The sequence below is a fragment of the Coenobita brevimanus genome, chromosome 92 (genome assembly GCF_032717465.1).
Source record: "Coenobita brevimanus isolate Jiangsu-jjx chromosome 92, ASM3271746v2, whole genome shotgun sequence".
NCBI classification, from domain to species: Eukaryota; Metazoa; Arthropoda; class Malacostraca; order Decapoda; family Coenobitidae; genus Coenobita; species Coenobita brevimanus.
In genome coordinates this window covers 10,287,744-10,305,605 of record NC_137045.1, presented here as the reverse complement: position 1 = coordinate 10,305,605, position 17,862 = coordinate 10,287,744, and the positions used below count along the sequence as shown (strand labels likewise).

Sequence of the window (17,862 nt, the reverse complement as noted above, 5' to 3'; positions counted from 1 at the left end):
AACTCCTTAACAGGTGTGCAAATTAATTAGTCAGTCAGGTAGGTGGAAGCTTTGAAGGACAATAAGTGGGTGGAGACAATATTATGATGAGGAGAGCTGACAGTGTGTAGGTACTTAAAGATTTCCTCTATGACAGATGTTAAAAGTACTCAGTCTGGCCAAATCCAAGACAGGTGCGCAAAGTATAGATCAGCTGCTTGACTGGTGCAGAACATAATCAAATGAGGAATTCCTTCGATCCGATGACGCATATAAAAAACTTATTCTCCCAGCCTCCAGACGACTTGACTCATCATAGGTAGAAGCATCGTGCTGTGAAAGTTTAATGGAGGCTGATTTTAACCCCTAAAAAATTGTCTGTTGATAGGATGAATAAACTTAACGAAAACACGTCACCGGTTTCAAGGGGATTCACTTAAGGACAGGTGTTTAATGTAATTCATCAGGTGGGCAGGTACAGTAGGTGGGCCGGGAGTTGGTGTGTTGATACGAGTGTGGCGGCAAAGTAATCAGTCAATCAGGTGGAGAAACAGCTGGGCAGGTGGGTAGACATGTAGATGGGAAGGGAGTTATTGTGTTGGTAACGAGCGTGGCGAAAAAGAAATACCGTATCAGTCAATTAGATGGGTAAACAGGTGGGTATTAATTAGGTGGGCAGGCAGGTAGGTGGGTGTGGAGTTAGTGTGTTGATACGAGTGTGGCTGCTGAGAGGGGCGGCATGAGGGCTGCTAGGGCCAGGAGGAGGGCTGAGGGCGCGGCAGTCCACCCAGTGTTGCATCCGTCCGTGGAGCAGCAGGTGATGTCTGTGTTGCGGCTGTCTGTGGGAGGAGAAAAAGGGAGTTAATTTAGAAACTCAAATCATAGGTCTCTATCACCCTCCCTCCTCACACACACACACACACACACACACACACACACACACACACACACACACACACACACACACACACACACACAGAGCACAGCACATGACGTCTTTGTTACGGCTGTCTGTGTAGGTGAAAAGGTGGCATTAATTAGGGAACTCGTTAGACCTCTTTCTCTCTCTCTCTCTCTCTCTCACACACACACACACACACACACACACACACACACACACACACACACACACACACACACACACTCTGATATAAACTAAGCAATATGCAGTTATAATAAATATTGAGAATTAGTTTCGACACTTCGGTTCATGAAGCATCAGCACACAATACATCTCATCATACCACTAAGCCTGTATTCTTGTCGGGTAAGGAAACACCGTAACACATTTCCCTAGGCGATTGATTTTTAGATATGGCTGGTTAATATTTTGTACCTTACCTATGCAGAGTATGGCAATATTAAGATGATCTGAGCAACACAAATACCGACAGTAACGTATTAAAAGCAAAATAAATCGCCAAGGAAGAGGCGTTAGGGAGCTTCCTTAATCGATGAGAATATGGGCCTAAGTCACTGTACGTAATGTCCTTAGCATAGCAGTAGGAGTCAGTGCCATGCCACATCCTCCGCATCATCTAAGACTTTATTGCTTTTGATCTAACTTGGCTCAGATTTTCGTCCTTTTGCATCTTACTTCACGTAGCTCAGTGGCAAAAGAAGACAAGACTACGTCCCAAGGTCCTTTTCCATGGCACTTCATCGTGACTAGCATCATAACATAGGCCTAACACTCGCCCTTTTATGCTGCGTATCCTGGCGGCCATTTTGAGAAGTATTGAAACTGATAATTTTTCGAGTCTATCTTAATCCTTTCACCTTAACCCTCTCAGTAATGGTGACGTCTTTTCAAACTCATTATTTCTACCCTCAGACGATGTTGTTCGGCCTAGGGAAGACCTCTCGGTGTGAAGGGGTAAATGAAGACAGTTTTTGCACATTTCAGTTCGACACGTCCTTCCTAAGCTGAAAGAAAATGGGATAATCATACTGAAGGGGTTAACTGTGTCCATTCATCCATTCCCATTATCCATTCCAGTATCCACATTATTATGCACTGCGTTATACACTCCACTAAACACCGCAGTAACCGCTCCACTAAACACCCCATTATTCACTTAGTTATACTCTCCATTATTCACTTATGACACATTCCATTATCCATTCCATTATCCACTCCATTGTCCTCGCCAGTATCCACTCCATTATAAACTCCTTTATCCACTACATTATCCACTCTATCATCTACTCCAATATCCACTTCATTATAAAACTCCTTTTATTAATTTTCCACTTCATTATCCAACCGATTATACTTTCCATTATCCATTCCATTGTGCATTCAATTATCCACCCCAATATCCACTGAGTCATGCACTCAGTTTTCCACTTCCGTTGTTCACTCCCATCATTCACTCATTCACTTTCATCATTCCCTCATTTACTTCCATCATTCACTCATTCACTTTCATCATTCCCTCATTTACTTCCATCATTCACTTCCGTCATTCACTCATTCACTACCATCATTTCTGTTGTCCGCTCCATTGGTCACACTGTAAATTTCACTGTCTGGCCATAATTTACTCCCACTATCCACTCCCATTGCCCATTTCTACTCCTCGTCTCCCCATATTAGCATCCACATGTCATGGTTTCCTGTCTCATGCTGTCCCATCCATCTAACTCTCCGGTTTCTGTTTCAATTTAGTCACTATTTTGTCCTTTTTCCATTCCGCGTGGTGAGAGAGAGAGAGAGAGAGAGAGAGAGAAAAGAGGGAAAACGAGAAACGTCACAGTATCCCACCCACATATTCATCTCCCTCCAGCTGCCCCAAATACTTAAAAACCTCCCGTCATTCAGCTAAGTCCCCCGGTACAAAAACGCGGCCGAGTGTGCTTGTCTGAAATGCAAGTGTAGCCAGAGGAATGCGAGGACCGGCCGCTGCACCTGCAAAAATTTAGGGGTTTCGCTACGTTGGCCAATAATAAAAAGCCATTAAACAAACACACATCCGGAATATTGGAGCAGCTGGGTGGAATTGTGTGTGGCGAGAGGGTGGGGGTGGAGCAGGGGAAGGGGTGGAGGTGAATGTGTGGGAAGGGAGATGAGGCGTGGGGGGATGGCGGAGTGTGTGGAGTTTGAGGGAAGGTGCATGGGAATTGAGGTGTGGGGAGTTGGTGGGGTGTGTGGAGTTTGTTGGGAGCGTGAGTCGGGATTGAGGTGTGTTGGGTGAGCGAGGGCTGTGGGAAGTTTAGTGGTTTAGTGGGTGAGGTGAAAGTAGGGGTGGAGTGTGTGTGGAAAGGATGTGTTGATGAGGTGTGAGTTGTGGAACTGTGTGCTTGTGTTGAAATGGGTTGGGATGTGATGTGTGTGTGTGTGTGTGTGTGTGTGTGTGTGTGTGTGTGTGTGAGAGAGAGAGAGAGAGAGAGAAAGAGAGGGGGGGGGAGGAATGAATTATGTGTTGAACTGAGTGTGCGTGTGTGGGTTGGTGTTGAAGTATGTGTGGTGGATGGTGGGGGTGCGAAGGATGTAGGATGGATTGTGTATGTAGGGGGTCGTGAATTCTACCACCAGACGATTTCATTCGGATTACAAAAGGGCATCCTGTATTCTTGGGGTTATCGAAAAGTATATCCGACCCCTCTTGCATGAAAAAGTTTCCTTAAATTGAATAAAATTGTCTGGAGATAGCAAGAATGAAATAAGCAAGTACACAGTAAATGTGAGAGCTTCGGGATCCGTCGGTTTCTGTCTTTGGTGTGGTGGTGAGGTGTGGTGTGGTGTGGGAGGGTGATTTTGTATGATGTGGTGTGGGAGAGTGATTTTTTTTATAGGGTGAAATAAAGGGTGCTATGGTGATTGGTGTATTGTAGTAGAGTGTGGTGTAGTGTGGTGAGGCTTTGCTTTAGTCCCTATAACCTGCTGCGCTGTCGAAGGTCGTCAGTGAGAGACAGATGGACAGAGTCGCTCCAAGAGATGTTCCATTAAGACGTCATCGTAAAGCTGTCCGGAGATTGCTATGCTATAAAAAAGCATGTCATCGTGCTTAAGGATTCGTGTTTCGAGGAGGTAAATTCTGTGATGCCCCTCCCCCCACCTTCCACATACAGATGGTGTGAGGGGAAACGATGAAGAAAGGTGGAGAAGGGGAGGCGAGGAAGGGAAGGGGGAAATTTTGTGCCTCCCTTCCCAAACCGCACCTCCAAAATTCCGATGGGGTAAGGGAAGCGTAAGTGAGAGGGGAAGCAAGGAGGAGGGGACGAGGAGGACGGAAGGTGAGATTGGGAGGCGGCGGGGTAGGGTTCCAGTATAAACAAACCGGCGAGCCCTCTAGCGGGGCGTCAAGGTGTCACTTCTCCGGTTCAGAAAACGTGTTTGCAAGGCGTCCTGGTGAGTGATGCCAGGATTTCCATACAGATCGAACGTATACATATCTGTCAGGCCTAGGGGGAATGGGTGTGGGGAAGAGCACATGGTGGGTCAAAGTGATATGGAAAAATCCTGCATAATGAAAAGTGTAACGTGTGTGTGTGTGTGTGTGTGTGTGTGTGTGTGTGTTATATACGTAGACACACAACTGACATTCCTTTGGGTGGTGGTGGAGAAAGGGAGGGGTACACCCTGTGAAGATAGGTATTGTTTGTGCCTGGTTATGATATTCACGACTCAAAATTCGAGGTGGAGCAGTAAATGGATGGGGTGGGCGCAGGGGAGTGAGGAGGACGGGTTAGGGTGGTGGTGGGTGGTGGGTCAGGGTGGAGGTTTTACACTTATTGAAGGTGGTGTTGTAGCTTGGAAAGAGGTCGTAGTTGATGATTTTCTTTTTTTAACGAAGAGGAGCCGCAACGGGAGAACATTACGTGCCGCTCTCATATATCCGATCTTTTTTTTGCTTTAGAAATTTAAACGTTGACATATTGGTCTAAAATACTGTGAGATACAGTTACGGTATCTTTGAAAATAATTTTTGTATTGACTGTTTGAAATGACTTTTAGCAGTTTTCATGGACACTCGTGAACCAGATCTGACTGTCATGCAACAGTGACTTACGAAATGTACGAGTAATTTTGCTTTACAGTACAGTATTTCTTTGCGTGGAGCGTCACAGGGAATGCTCATGTTAAATCTTTGTCTGCAACATCATTTGTGAATCGATTTACTTCTGTTAACATCATTCTGATAAACTGTCCATTCGGGAAGGCAGATTAGTGAGATAATTAGTGCGGTAATAACTGATCTCACTGGGCTATATTCTTTCCCTTTAGGTAATTTGTTTCGCGTACTACAGCAGCTGTTGTCTTTTACGTTATTGAGCTCTTTTCACTATAACACTTTGACTTGGCCTAGAAATGACCGCTATCCAGCTAGAATGTTCAGGTGTGACATGGGATTAGGATATTATGGCTTTCACGAAGAAGTGCAGTGGGAAGAATGTAGAGCCGTACTTTCGTCTTTTTCTACCACAGAGCTACGTGAAATAAGCTTCAAAAGGACAGTAGTATGGATCAAGTTAGAGAAAAAAGCACCAGAGTAGAAGAGGCGCTAGAGATTATCTTAAGCTGACGAGAATAAGGACTACAGACATTGTTTTGTTTTTTTTCTAACTTGGTGCAGATTGTCTTTTTTGTAGCTTATTTCACATACAGCTCAGAGGCAGAGAAAGATAATGCTGTTGCTCTTCATACTTTTACATAACAGTTCTTCGTAACTAGCACCGTATTCCCGTGTTAATCCGTTGTTTCAGTTCAGCATTCAAGATGGAAAGATGGCAGTGTTAGGCCAAGGTAATGTGTGAAAGGAAAAGACAGTGCTATAATTCTTCATCCATTCCATAGCAGTTCTTCGTACTCTTTCCATAGCACTTCTTCGTAACTAGCGCCTCATTCTTGCATCAGTTTCATTGTTACAGCTCAGCATTCAAGATGGGAAGATGGTAGTGTTAGGGTAAGATAAAGTGAACAGAGCAGAGTAGCCCCAAAGCCTCAGGAGGAAAAAAAAATGATAAGTAGACCTTAATATGCTTCTGTAAAGTCGACGAGGCAACAGAGCCAATCAGACAGAGATGGGCTTCCTTTTTAGATGATAATTAATGATATTCACCCAAATCCACCACTCCGGGGCCTTTATCTGAGTTGATACCCATTTTTCTGTATTTTTTTCTTTTAATGGAATTGGGAATTTTAGTTTTGTTTTTCTTGTGCCTTTTTTTTCTTCCACGCTGCTCTCTCTTGGCCTATTATATTTGATTTTTTTTTTATATACCTACAGGAGGCCATTATCGGCTTTCGGAGCTTTGGAATATGCTTTAATAATTGTCATATATACCCGGTACTTTTTTTCATTTATTTTGTTTTATTTTACTTTCTACCCTCTCTATTTCAGTTCATAGTTATCACAGCACTTATTCTTATCCAGACAACTTCTTTCGTTTCCAAAGCCAGTGGAATTTCTAATTTTATCTACAGATTTTCACCTCTGCATTCATCCTTTCATACATCCTGATATTTTCCCTTTCAGCCCATTGGTAGGTTGGTCGGAAACTCGCTATACGTTTCTATTTAATATACAACACTCTGCCACCTCGTTTTTAGAGCCTCACCATCTCTGCCTCCGTTCAAGACTCAGTGATGGTGAGAGGGAAATTTTCAGACAGATATGAAGATAGGGGATAATACAGATCGGCTTTTTATTAACCGGAAAAAAAATTGCCCTTGTCAGTTGGAGGCAAGGGTTGGGAGATGTAATTCTGTGGTTAAGGTGGCTGGCGTGGAGTATATAGTAATTGCCTTCATACTTTTCATGTCTCTTTTTCTCACTGCAGACACCGTATCTCTGTCTGTCTGTATATTTCTATTGATGTGTCTGTGATATATATATATATATATATATATATATATATATATATATATAAAATAGAGAGAGAGAGAGAGAGAGAGATGTATTAAGAACGGTATATATATATATATATATATATATATATATATATATATATATATATATATAATAGAGAGAGAGAGAGAGATGCATTAAGAACGATAGTAAGATAAGTATATACAGTATAAAGAAACCACAGGACAAACGAATTAATGAAAGAAAGCTTAAAAATGAGCGAGATAAAGAATAAGAGTAAGATAAATAATAAATGAGAGCAAGTTAAAGAGTGATTAAAACGATACATGGGAGCAGTGTTAAGAGTGTGAGCAATATAAAGAGTTAGAGAATGATTAAGAGTGAGAGCAAGATTACAAATTACAGATACTCACGACTCTCTTTGCACTCCTCGGCGCAGGCCAGGACTATGATGCCCTCGTTGCTGTACCGCTGAAACGAGATGGTACGGTTGTTAGGATGGTTAGGGATGGGGAAGGAGTGATGGGTTGGTGAGGTGGGTAAAGAGATAGAAATATATAGACAGAGGGATAGATAGATATAAATCAATAGATAAACTGATGATAGCGAGATTGATTGGTCACTGTATAGAATAAATTTGGGGCGTTTAGGGTACAGAAGTCGAGGTTGTTGTTGAGTAACCCCGTTTGTCTGGCCGAGCAGACCCATCAATCGCATGAAATCAACACCTGTGCTGGGCAGTCCTGTGCAGTGAACCGGTGTTCCTTCGGGACAGACATTGCCTCACCACAGCAAGGTGCGAGGAAGAGTGTGAAACTTTGGTTCCCGAATGGACGCCGCATTTGCGACTCTGCATCCAGTTAACGGGGCACCATAGTAGAATTAACATCACACCGTTATTTGTTTGAATGGTTATCACCCAGCGTTGTAAACGGTTTCCTGGGTTACAGGAAACCATTAAACTTGTTACGCCGTATAAAATCACCTGAAATGGAGAGAAGAATAATAAAAACTGAAAGAAAAGGCAAGAGAAATAGGAAGAGAGGAGGACAAACACAGAAATGGTATAGGTGAAGGAAAAAGTAGTTAGGACTACATCAGGTGAGTGGATGATGGTCACCACCACCTGGAAGTTGAGGTAAAATAGGTAGGTTAATTAAGGTACAATAAAGTAGTTACTACACCTAAGGTACAGTGACTAAGGCAGGATAAAGTGGTTTAAGCAATTAGAACCATAGTTAGAATCTCTTTAGAACAGGTGCGTTAGATGAGGTAGAGTTGTTCAGTTCAATTAAAGTATAGTATAGAAGTTAGAAAAGTTAAGGTACAGTAGTTAAGGCAGGGCACAGTTGTTTGAAGAGTTAGAACAGAGGTTAGGATAGTCAGGGGTAGTTAGGAATGATGAATAATTCTGAATACTACCACATCATTGAATGCAGTACAAGACGAGGAGATACATGACTCTCTCTCTTTCTCTCTCTCTTTCTCTTTTTCTCTGTCTCTGTCTCTGTCTGTCTGTCTCTCTGTCTCTGTCTCTCTCTCTCTCTCTCTCTCTCTCTCTCTCTCTCTCTCTCTCTCACTTTTACCGACCCACCAAGAAATCTAATCCTACGTCATTTTAAGTTTAATTAGGAAAACTTTCATAATTGGCATCCTCACCTCAGGACTAGGGGTCAGTATGGAAGAGAGAGAGAGAGACAGAGACAGAGAGAGAGAGAGAGAGATTAAAGATAGGGGTCAGAGTAAGGGGGTGTATGTGAAGGCCAGATAGTTTTAATCAAGAGGAACAGCATTAAGCATGTAAGCCTCCACAATTATATGCAAATTAGACCCGATATGCAAATGGACGCAGATATGCAAACGAGAGAGGCTGACCAATGACCTGAAACTCACCTCCCCCGTGGCTGAAATACCTGAAGTTAGTCTCTCTCTCTCTCTCTCTCTCTCTCTGTCTGTCTGTCTGTCTCTCTCTCTCTCTCTCTCTCTCTCTCTCTCTCTCTCTCTGTCTCTCTCTCTCTCTCTCTCTCTCTCTCTCCTGGCTGGTCTGTCTTGCGAAGTCAGTAATGGGGATTTATGAGAGAGAGAGAGAGAGAGAGAGAGAGAGAGAGAGAGAGAGAGAGAGATTACTAGGATTTCTGTATGGGCGTACTTCCAGTGGTCTATGTTAAGGAAAAATATACTTAGAAACACACTTAGGATTATGATTTTGTTGTTGTTGTTGATGATGGTGATGATATTATTTAGGAGGGTAAAGGTAGAAATGGTTTTGTAATATGTTTTGATTTTATATACCTTTTCTTAATTCTCCACACCACAGACACAAATATTGATGGAGAGAGGTTTATGATGATGATGATAATGATGATTCTCTGTGAGCAAGGATGGAACTGATGGTTGCAAGAGAATTTTCAAGATATGTTCCTCCTCTGTCATATTACTGGCGGCTGTCGTGGTCATCCTTTCACTGGCTCCTCTTACACTGCAGTCTTTCTCTCCTGTGTCCTTGTTCTCCTTCCCCTTCCCATGTTTCTCTCTCCACCTTCCTCTTCTCATCCCCTTCTATCCTTGATTCCCCCCTTCCCTCTTCTGTGTGTCACCTCTTCATCTCCCATTTCTTCATACTTCCTCCTTCATTCTCCTATTTTTCTTGTCTCCCTCCCAACTTCAGTTTCTCTCTTCCCCTTCTGCCTTTGTCTCCCTCCTTTCCTCTCTCCCACTTCCCTAACTTCAGTTTCATTCCTTCACCTCCCATTTCGCTTCTCAGTCTGTCCCTGTTTTCCCATACTCCTTTTCAGTTCTGCTTACTTCCCCCTCCCCTCCCCACCTCCCTTTTGTCCTTATTTCCCTCCTCTTCAGTTTCCCTACCTCTTCCCATTTCTCATGTCTTCCCCCTTTCTTCCCATCCCTTCTCTTCTCTGCTCCTCCCCCTCCTGTCTCGTTCCATCCCGTTTCCTACCCATCCTGTTTAGCAGTGGGAAGTAGGGTTATGGTAACGATGATGATATTGGAGGTGATAATGATAAAGAGGCTGACAACGATATATTGGTCTTTTTGTGATATTATTGTCGGTGGGTGTTAAGATTATGGTATCAACGTCCTGGCTCCTCTTACTCTGCAGTCTGCCCTTGTTCTGGTCTTCCGTCCCCCTTCCCCTCCCATCTTTTATTCTCTCCACCTCTCTCTTGTCTACATTCCTCCTGCTCCTTCTCTGCTTCCTTCCTTGCTCCCCTCTTTGCCATTCTAGTTTCATCCTTGTTCCTCCATCTCAGTATCTCTCTCTACCTCTTCATCTTTTCCATCTTCTGTCCCTCACTACCCTACCATTCTCATCTGCTCTTCCTCAACCATCCTTGCATTCCACTGTCTTAATATTACCCTCCTTTTTTGGTATTGGAGAAAAGGCCACAGCGGTGATGATGATGATGATGATGGTAATGACGACGACGACGACAATGATGATTCTTTTCTTTCCTAATTTTTTTTTTTTATAAGGATGGAGGTGGTTGTTGCAAGGGATTTTTCATGAGCTGCTCTTTCCTCTCGTGTGCGATATTATTGGTGGCAGTCCCGGTTATCCTCTTACTGGCTCCTCGTACATTGCAATCTTTCCCTGCTGCGTCCTTGTCTCACTCTCTCCCTTCTCCTCTTCTCCCCACTTTCACCCTTTTTCCTCTTGACCTCCTCCTGTGCTTTCCCCTCTCCTTGCGGTTCCCACTTCGTTCTTCTGTTCCACTCCGTTGTCTCCCGTTCTGTCCCCTTTTTTTTTTTTTTTTTTTTTTTTTTTTTTTCTCCCCCAACTTTCGATCCTCTGCCAACTCTCCCTCTGCATGCAGTCCTTCCTGCTTCTTCCCTTTCTTCCCTCTCCCCTCCCTTTTCTGTCCTCTCCACCTCCCCTTCCTCCTCCCCTCTGTCCCTCTTGGCACCACCTTTCTGTCCATTCCACCACCTTCGTCATTCCCCTCCCCGCCTCTCCTTTCCTTCCCACCCCTTTTCCATCTTTAGATCATCCCTCACCACCGCTGTCTCCCATCCCATCCCTTTCTCATCCCTCACCACCTCCCGTTTTCCCTTTCCTTTCTGACGCCCCTTCTTTCCTTATTTTCCACATCCTTCCTATTTTACTTTCCCTCCCCCTCCCTTCCCACGCTCCTCTTCTACCACCTTCCCTTTCTTCCTACTATTTCCTTCTTCCCTCCTTCTCTCCCACCCGTTCCCCATCACTCCACACTTTCCTTTCTTCCCTCCATTCCCCTCTCCATCCCCCCTCCCCCTCAGCTTGAGCTCCCAGGGTTCATATAAATCCCCAAGACCAGGCAGCACTGAGGATTTTAAGAGGATTCGTCTCGGATTTTTCTTTTCTTCATCTGTTTTTCCGACAACAGCCATCACGGGCAACCATTTTTATTTTCTTTATTGCTTTCGTTTTCGTAGTATCTAGAATTATTTTTGGTCTGTCGTTTTCTTTATCAGTTTTTTATATACAGTTATTTCATTTACATTATCATTATTATTATTATTATTATTATTACAGTATTATTATCATTTTTTTTTTGCAATGACAAACGTGGGTAATTATTTTTACTGAGCCGTTCACTGCTTTTGTTTTCGCAGTAAAGGATTTGTCTCGTTATTTGTTTTTTTCATATGTTAATTTTTTGCTGTAATAGTGAAGACAGCGACACCAGTTTTAATCGGTTCATTAATTTTGTTCTGGTGACAATTACTTTTCCTGGATTTTCACTATAACACCAGCGAACACCAATAATAATAATCTTGTGTTCATGGTTTTTGCTTTCCTTGTATCGCTTTTTTTTTTTTATATATATATTATATATATATATATATATATATATATATATATATATATATATATATATATATATATATATTATTATTATTATTATAAGGTCCACTCTCTGATCTCCCTCTCCCTCCACGTACAAAATTGATGGAGGAGAGGGTGAGGGGAATATTCGTGAGAGGGATATTATATTGGTGCCGTAATATTGCATAGGGTTGGGGGATTCCAGCCGTCTGTTCCTTATTAATATTGTTTTGCATGATTTTCTCTTGGGTTACTAGCATGATTTTTGTCCCTTTCATTCTCTCTCTCTCTCTCTCTCTCTCTCTCTCTCTCTCTCTCTCTCTCTCTCTCTCTCTCATTACCACACAGGAATAACCATCTTCATCCATCTGGTTTTTATTTTCATAACGTAATGGTGTTATTATTTGGCCTATTATTATTATCATTCCTCTCCCTACGTATACAAAATAGATGAGAAAGAGAGAGAGAGAGGGAGGGGTGGATATTGAAGCAGAGGGATATTATATTGAGGCCCTTATATATTGGGATAGAGAGATTTCCAACACCCCATCCTTATTGATAGATTTTGCATGAAATTGTCTTGTACCTTGTATTTTATTTTATTTTTTCTATATGGCAAGTGAGAGACATGCATGATATTATTAACCCATTCAGTACGACGACCGTTTTATTTATTTTGTTATTGTTACTTCCAGATGATATTACTGAGGTTAGGAGAGCACCCCAGTAGGAGATGATATGATTTGAGGTTAGGAGAGAGATTAATGAAGGCTATATTTAATGCCTCACATTTAGAGAGTTTATCTTAGTCTAAAGTATGAGTGTCAGGAGCTAGCAAGACCAGAAAAAAAAATCTGATTGAGGTGTTCGGTATCCTGGTTTGGTTTGCAGTAAGTCCACGTCATTTTCCTCATATGAAAAAGTAGTTAATTATCTGATAACTGCATAACACCTTTCTTTTTTTTTTCTTGTTCGATGACACCAATTGCATCGGGGTGGCAACAGGACACAGCAGAAAGCACGCTCATTGATCTCATGCAGTCTCTCAACTGCCATAAATAAAAATAACGTTCTACACTAAAGAAATTTTGAACCATTTTCAACAAGGCCCCACTCTACGGTTACCCCTCGTCTTCATTTCTTGCGTACTACAGATCACTGACAGCTAGTTATCCCTCGACTACTTCATTAAACTTTCTCTGTTCCATACACACATTTCACCCATGTGCCGTCTTAGACTTCCTCGATTCAGAATAATTCACTCCATCATTTCACCTGTTCCTTGGCTTTCCATTTCTCTCACCCCCTTTTACGTCTGATCTATCACTACCATTCTCTCCGTATGGCCCTACCATTTTAACACTCCTTGGTCCGTCTTTTCCATCATACAGCGTCTTCTTCCGCAGCTCTCACTTACCCTGTCATTTCTCAGTCAGACCATCTCTCCCCTCATACAGACCATCTCACCCCAAATGCAGACCTTAGACAATTTATTTTCAACACTTTCACCCTGTTATAGTCCTTGGCATATAGGATCCATGCCTCATCCTTACAACATATTTAGCAACACTTTGCCCTCGAAAGATGAAGGAAATGTTAGACTTAATAGTTCTGAACGGGTTATAATAGGGTTGTAAAAAAAGTACCATACATTTTGACACCCTTCATTACGATGACGTCGTTTCCATTTCGTTCTTCGTGTCTCCAGACGATTTAGTTAGTCTCAGGAGAGACTTCTTATTATTTCAAGGGGTTTGTAGATATTGCCTTCATTGAATCCTTCACATCAAGGGAGATCCAAACTGAGTACAACAGGCTGCCATAAGGTAGCTAAGAACAAAATCAAAAGAGGCGTCATCAGGCTGAATGAGTTAAAAAAAAAAATGAATGCAGATTGTCAGTAACATATGTAGTATAGCGTACAAGAAACAAGATGGAAAAAATCTAAACACAAAGAGGTACTATTTGGTGTGGCGGAGTAAACAGAAGCCTTTTGTACAGGCTGGGCCCATTGGATCCCTCCGCGCTCCTCCCTAATGGCGCTAAGTGAGACTGTAAACATCAGCCCTTTTCTTTCCCTGGCTAATGACCCGCGGTTTTAGGAGGCCAGGGGTGGGGTGGGGCTGTTAATATTAGCGGAATTGTGGTCGGATTAAGCATGTCTCATTACTTATGCCTTTTTCGTGTGTGTGGTTATGTAGAAATGAAGGAACCATAATTACTTTTTTTGTTACAGTGCATTAATTTAGACTAGACGGAGATTTTTGTCATTTTGCATCTTCATTTTCGTCGCTCGGTGGCTGAGTAAGATAGTACTATAGGTCTACATTATTACCATAGCACTGCCTCTTGACTAGCACCATATTAATGTGTGAATATTATTGCTACGAGTTGGCTGTCATAATGGAGGGATGACAGTTTACTCCAAGTTAAAGTATACGCATTTGAAATTTTTCATGTTCAGCACGATCTAGCACGCCGTAATATTTAGTCCTTCTATTTTCCATAACGCTCTTAGCCTCAAGATCTCTTTTATACTTCATCCTTGCACTTTCCAGACGATTTTCTTGCGTGGGAGAGATTCTTGGGACAGGAAGGATAGGATTTAGTCTTCATTAAAGCCATCATTACATCGCCAGGAGGTAACAGGAACCAGCAAAAGACGTCATTATAGCAAAGAAATTAGTGCCTGTCAATGAACTTCTACATTTTCCCGCCTCTTCTCGATTAAAAAAAAAGAAAAGAAAAAAAAAAAAGACTTTCAGCCCTTCTTTCATTTTTAGGGGGTAGGGGTTTAATGAGATGGTGAGGCCGCGCACTTGGCTCCGTTCGGTATCGTTTTACTATTTCGGTTCATGGGGTTTCTGCGAGTATGATTTCGGTAATTTTAGAGTTAGGAAAATGCCACAAATGTTCATAGATGGGTATCGGTAATGTTGTATACTGTAATTTCTTGTATGTGGAATAAGTATGGATAAGTTAGTGATATGTTTCGTGTTGCTCAATCTGATTTGCGCTGGTGGCCTTATTTGTCAGAGTTCGGTCTAGTGTCATAAATAGTTTCTTCTTTTCGTTAGGTAATCTAGTGTATATATATTTTCTGTGTAATGTAATGAAGGGTGATGAAGTTGGTGATTTCCTTAGTTATTTTCTGTGTCACTCGGTCAAATTTGTTTTCATAGCCATGTTATGTGATTTCTTCCGTGCTTTGAACAATTTTTTCCGCTCGCCTGATTCCTCCCAGCCACCTCCGTCTCCCCCCCCCCCCTCTCACATTCCTCCTCCCTTTTACTTCGTCGTCCCTCCCAACCTCTCTCCCCTTTCCTCCCTCCCACTCCCCATTTTCTTCCCTCTCCCTCTCCTTCTTTTCTTCTTCCCTCCTTCCTTTTCAACTCCTCCTCTTGCTGTCCTCCATTCTTCCCTTCCTCCTTCGCTGTCTGTCCTTAAACCTTCCCTCCTCCCTCTCGCCTTCCTTCTCCCTCTCCCATTTCCTCCCTTCCTTTCAACTCTCCCTCCGCTTCCCCTCCTGAGTCCTGACCATCATGTTTCCCTCCAGCTTCTCACCTTCCCTCTCTCTCTCCCTACCATCATTCTTTCTCCCCTTCCCTCCCTCCCTTACAACTCCCCCTCCTCTCCCCCTACATCCTCACCTCCCCCCTCCCTCTTTCCCCCCACCGAACTTCCTGATAATCTATTCATACCTCCATAAACGCGTTAATGTTATGACCCCCAGCCATAGAGATTGATGAATAGATAGATTGATGAGTAGATAGACGCTCGGTTGATCAGTAGATATAGCGTTAGGGCAGGAAGTACGTGTTGGGAGGAAATTGATTGGTAGGTGATAGTGTGGTGGGGAGGGTGGCAAGGTAGGGTGGTGGGGAGGGTGGCAAGGTAGGGTGGTGCGGAGGGTGGCAAGGTAGGGTGGTGGGAAGGGTAGCAGGGTAGGGTGGTGGGGAGGGTGGCAAGGTAGGGTGGTGGGGAGGGTGGCAAGGTAGGGTGGTGCGGAGGGTGGCAAGGTAGGGTGGTGCGGAGGGTGGCAGGGTAGGGTGGTAGGGAGGGTGGCAGGGTAGGGTGGTGGGGAGGGTGGCAAGGTAGGGTGGTGGGGAGGGTAGCAAGGTAGGGTGGTGGGGAGGGTGGCAAGTAGGGTGGTGGGTAGGGTGGTATGATGGTGGGTTGGGTGGTAGGTAGGGTGGCTGGGTGTTAGGTAGGTGTTTTATTTTTCCTCCCACTGCTTTGATCTCCAGAGACGTGATTTTATCGGTTGCCAATTGGTGGGATTACAGGCTGGTACGATGGCAACAGCAGTGGTGTTTGTGACATGTTGATGAGCTTATTGAACGTCAGTGAAGCTTTACTCGTTTCATTCTATGGTGGCCTAAAATTATCATCGATCTCTCTCCGCTGCTGATCTGTCACACGTGATTAATACTCTTAATATGATACTGATCAAAAAGAAGTGCTAAGGAAAAATTGTAGAGCTGTAGCAATGTCTTTTTATGCCACTGAGCTACGTTAAACAGTCTGCAAAAAAGATAAAAATCCTGGCCAAGTTAGTGAAAAAGAATTATAACAGCACTATTCGTTCCCCCGAGTATCTCCCCTTGGTGCACTGGAATTCAGGGCCTCCTGTGGAAGGGTACCGGTAGGTCAAATGTGTATCTACTACTCCTGACCTAGGTAGGTCACATCCCAGGATGATCACTTGATTGAGTGAAGTCACTAATTATGGCCTTTTGTTTGGTCTCACACGTTCTTATCATGTCTGGTTCTCTTGATGATTATACAGATTCTTTCACAAACACAACCAGTCCAACACCGAGCTTCCTCACGCACTTGGCACTTAACACTCCAAAACCTTCGACACCTGTACCCAAGCGTAAACCCATTGGGTAGGGGCGAATTACTTCTCGAGCGACAAAGAGTGAAGTTCCATGACCATTTATTTTTCAGGGCCAGTAACATACGGCTTGAACGTGTACAGTAGGAAGGCCAAGACAATGAAAGGTCAACACGTGCTGGAAAGTAAATGAGATCTCTTCCGAGAATGTCACTTGCCTCTCTCGATCCGCCAAGACCTGCTCCAAAGTGCACACTCGAGGCAAAAGAACACGAGTATCTGCGTGAATGGCATGTAGTCCAGTAGCTACCGGCATTTCGGAAGGATGTGAAAAGTGACAGTACATGCACTCACATTCACACAGACATTTTGCATACAAACACATGCATGCATGCACTCATCCTGATACACGTGCACACACATGAACACACTCATAAACAGATATACACCTACAATACAGAGACACTGATAAAACATACATGTATAGACGGTAATGTATACATGCCAATACATACATGCACACTGTTGCATATGCACGTAGGCAAGGTGGTAAAAATACACTTAGTTAAAGGGATTGGCGGATAGGTACGAGTGTAGATAGGTAGGAAGGCAGGTAGATATATAGATAAGTTGGTAGAGAGGGACGAGTGTGGGTAGGTAGGTAGGTAGTTAGGTCAGTAGTAAGGAATAAGGATGTGGGTAGGACGATAGTAAGAGGAGGATGTAAGCAGGTAGGTAAGTAGATGAGTGCAGTAGGTAGACAGGTATAAGAGGGTTAAGGGGTTATGGAAATGAGGTAGCCTAATTATATGGTTTGAATTGGTGGGCACTGTTTCTCCTCGGCTTCCATCCTTCCTTCATTTCCTTCATTTATTTCTCTCCATCCCTCTCTTTTATTTTCTCTCCTTCATTCCCTCATTTCCGACTTCTTTCTCTCACATTTTCTCTCCTTCCCGTCCTTCTTTCATTTCTTTTGTTCCCCCAAGATTTATTCTCTCTTCCTCCTTTCTTCCATTCCTTGCTCATTACTCCTTCCACTTCGCTTTTGTTTCTTTCATCTTCTTTCCTTCTTCCTTCATTTCCCTTTCCCCTCCTTTATTTCTCTTCCCCTCGCCTCCTTCCGTCCCTTTTCCTCCTCCTTTACACATCTTCAGTCCTCTTCTAGTGTTTACATCTTTCTTTCTTTCCAGTTTCCTCTCCTTCCTCCCCTCCTCCAATTTCTCCCTCCCTTCTTCCATTCACTTTTTGCTTTGTGTTTCCTTCTTTACTTCCTTCATTCCTATACTGCATATTTTCTTTTCCCTCATTTCTTTCTGCCTATTTGCTTGTACTTGTTCTTAAATTCTTACCCGTTTTCGTACTTACATTTATTCCATTCTCTGTCTTATCTACTTCCTTCATTC

General features: G+C 43.1%; 1 protein-coding gene across 1 annotated transcript in view; it reads right to left on the bottom strand.

The window, feature by feature from the left end:
- Positions 1-397: 397 nt before the first annotated feature.
- The window catches only part of LOC145412148 (uncharacterized), a 105,085-nt gene continuing 87,620 nt past the window's right edge, over positions 398-17,862 (bottom strand). Inside the window, exons 3-4 of the mRNA XM_080282083.1 lie at positions 7,208-7,265; positions 398-818 (exon numbers count right to left, since the gene is read on the bottom strand). Coding sequence (XP_080138209.1) covers positions 679-818; positions 7,208-7,265 — 198 coding nt within the window. The 3' untranslated portion in view covers positions 398-678. The remainder of the gene's footprint in view (positions 819-7,207; positions 7,266-17,862) is intronic.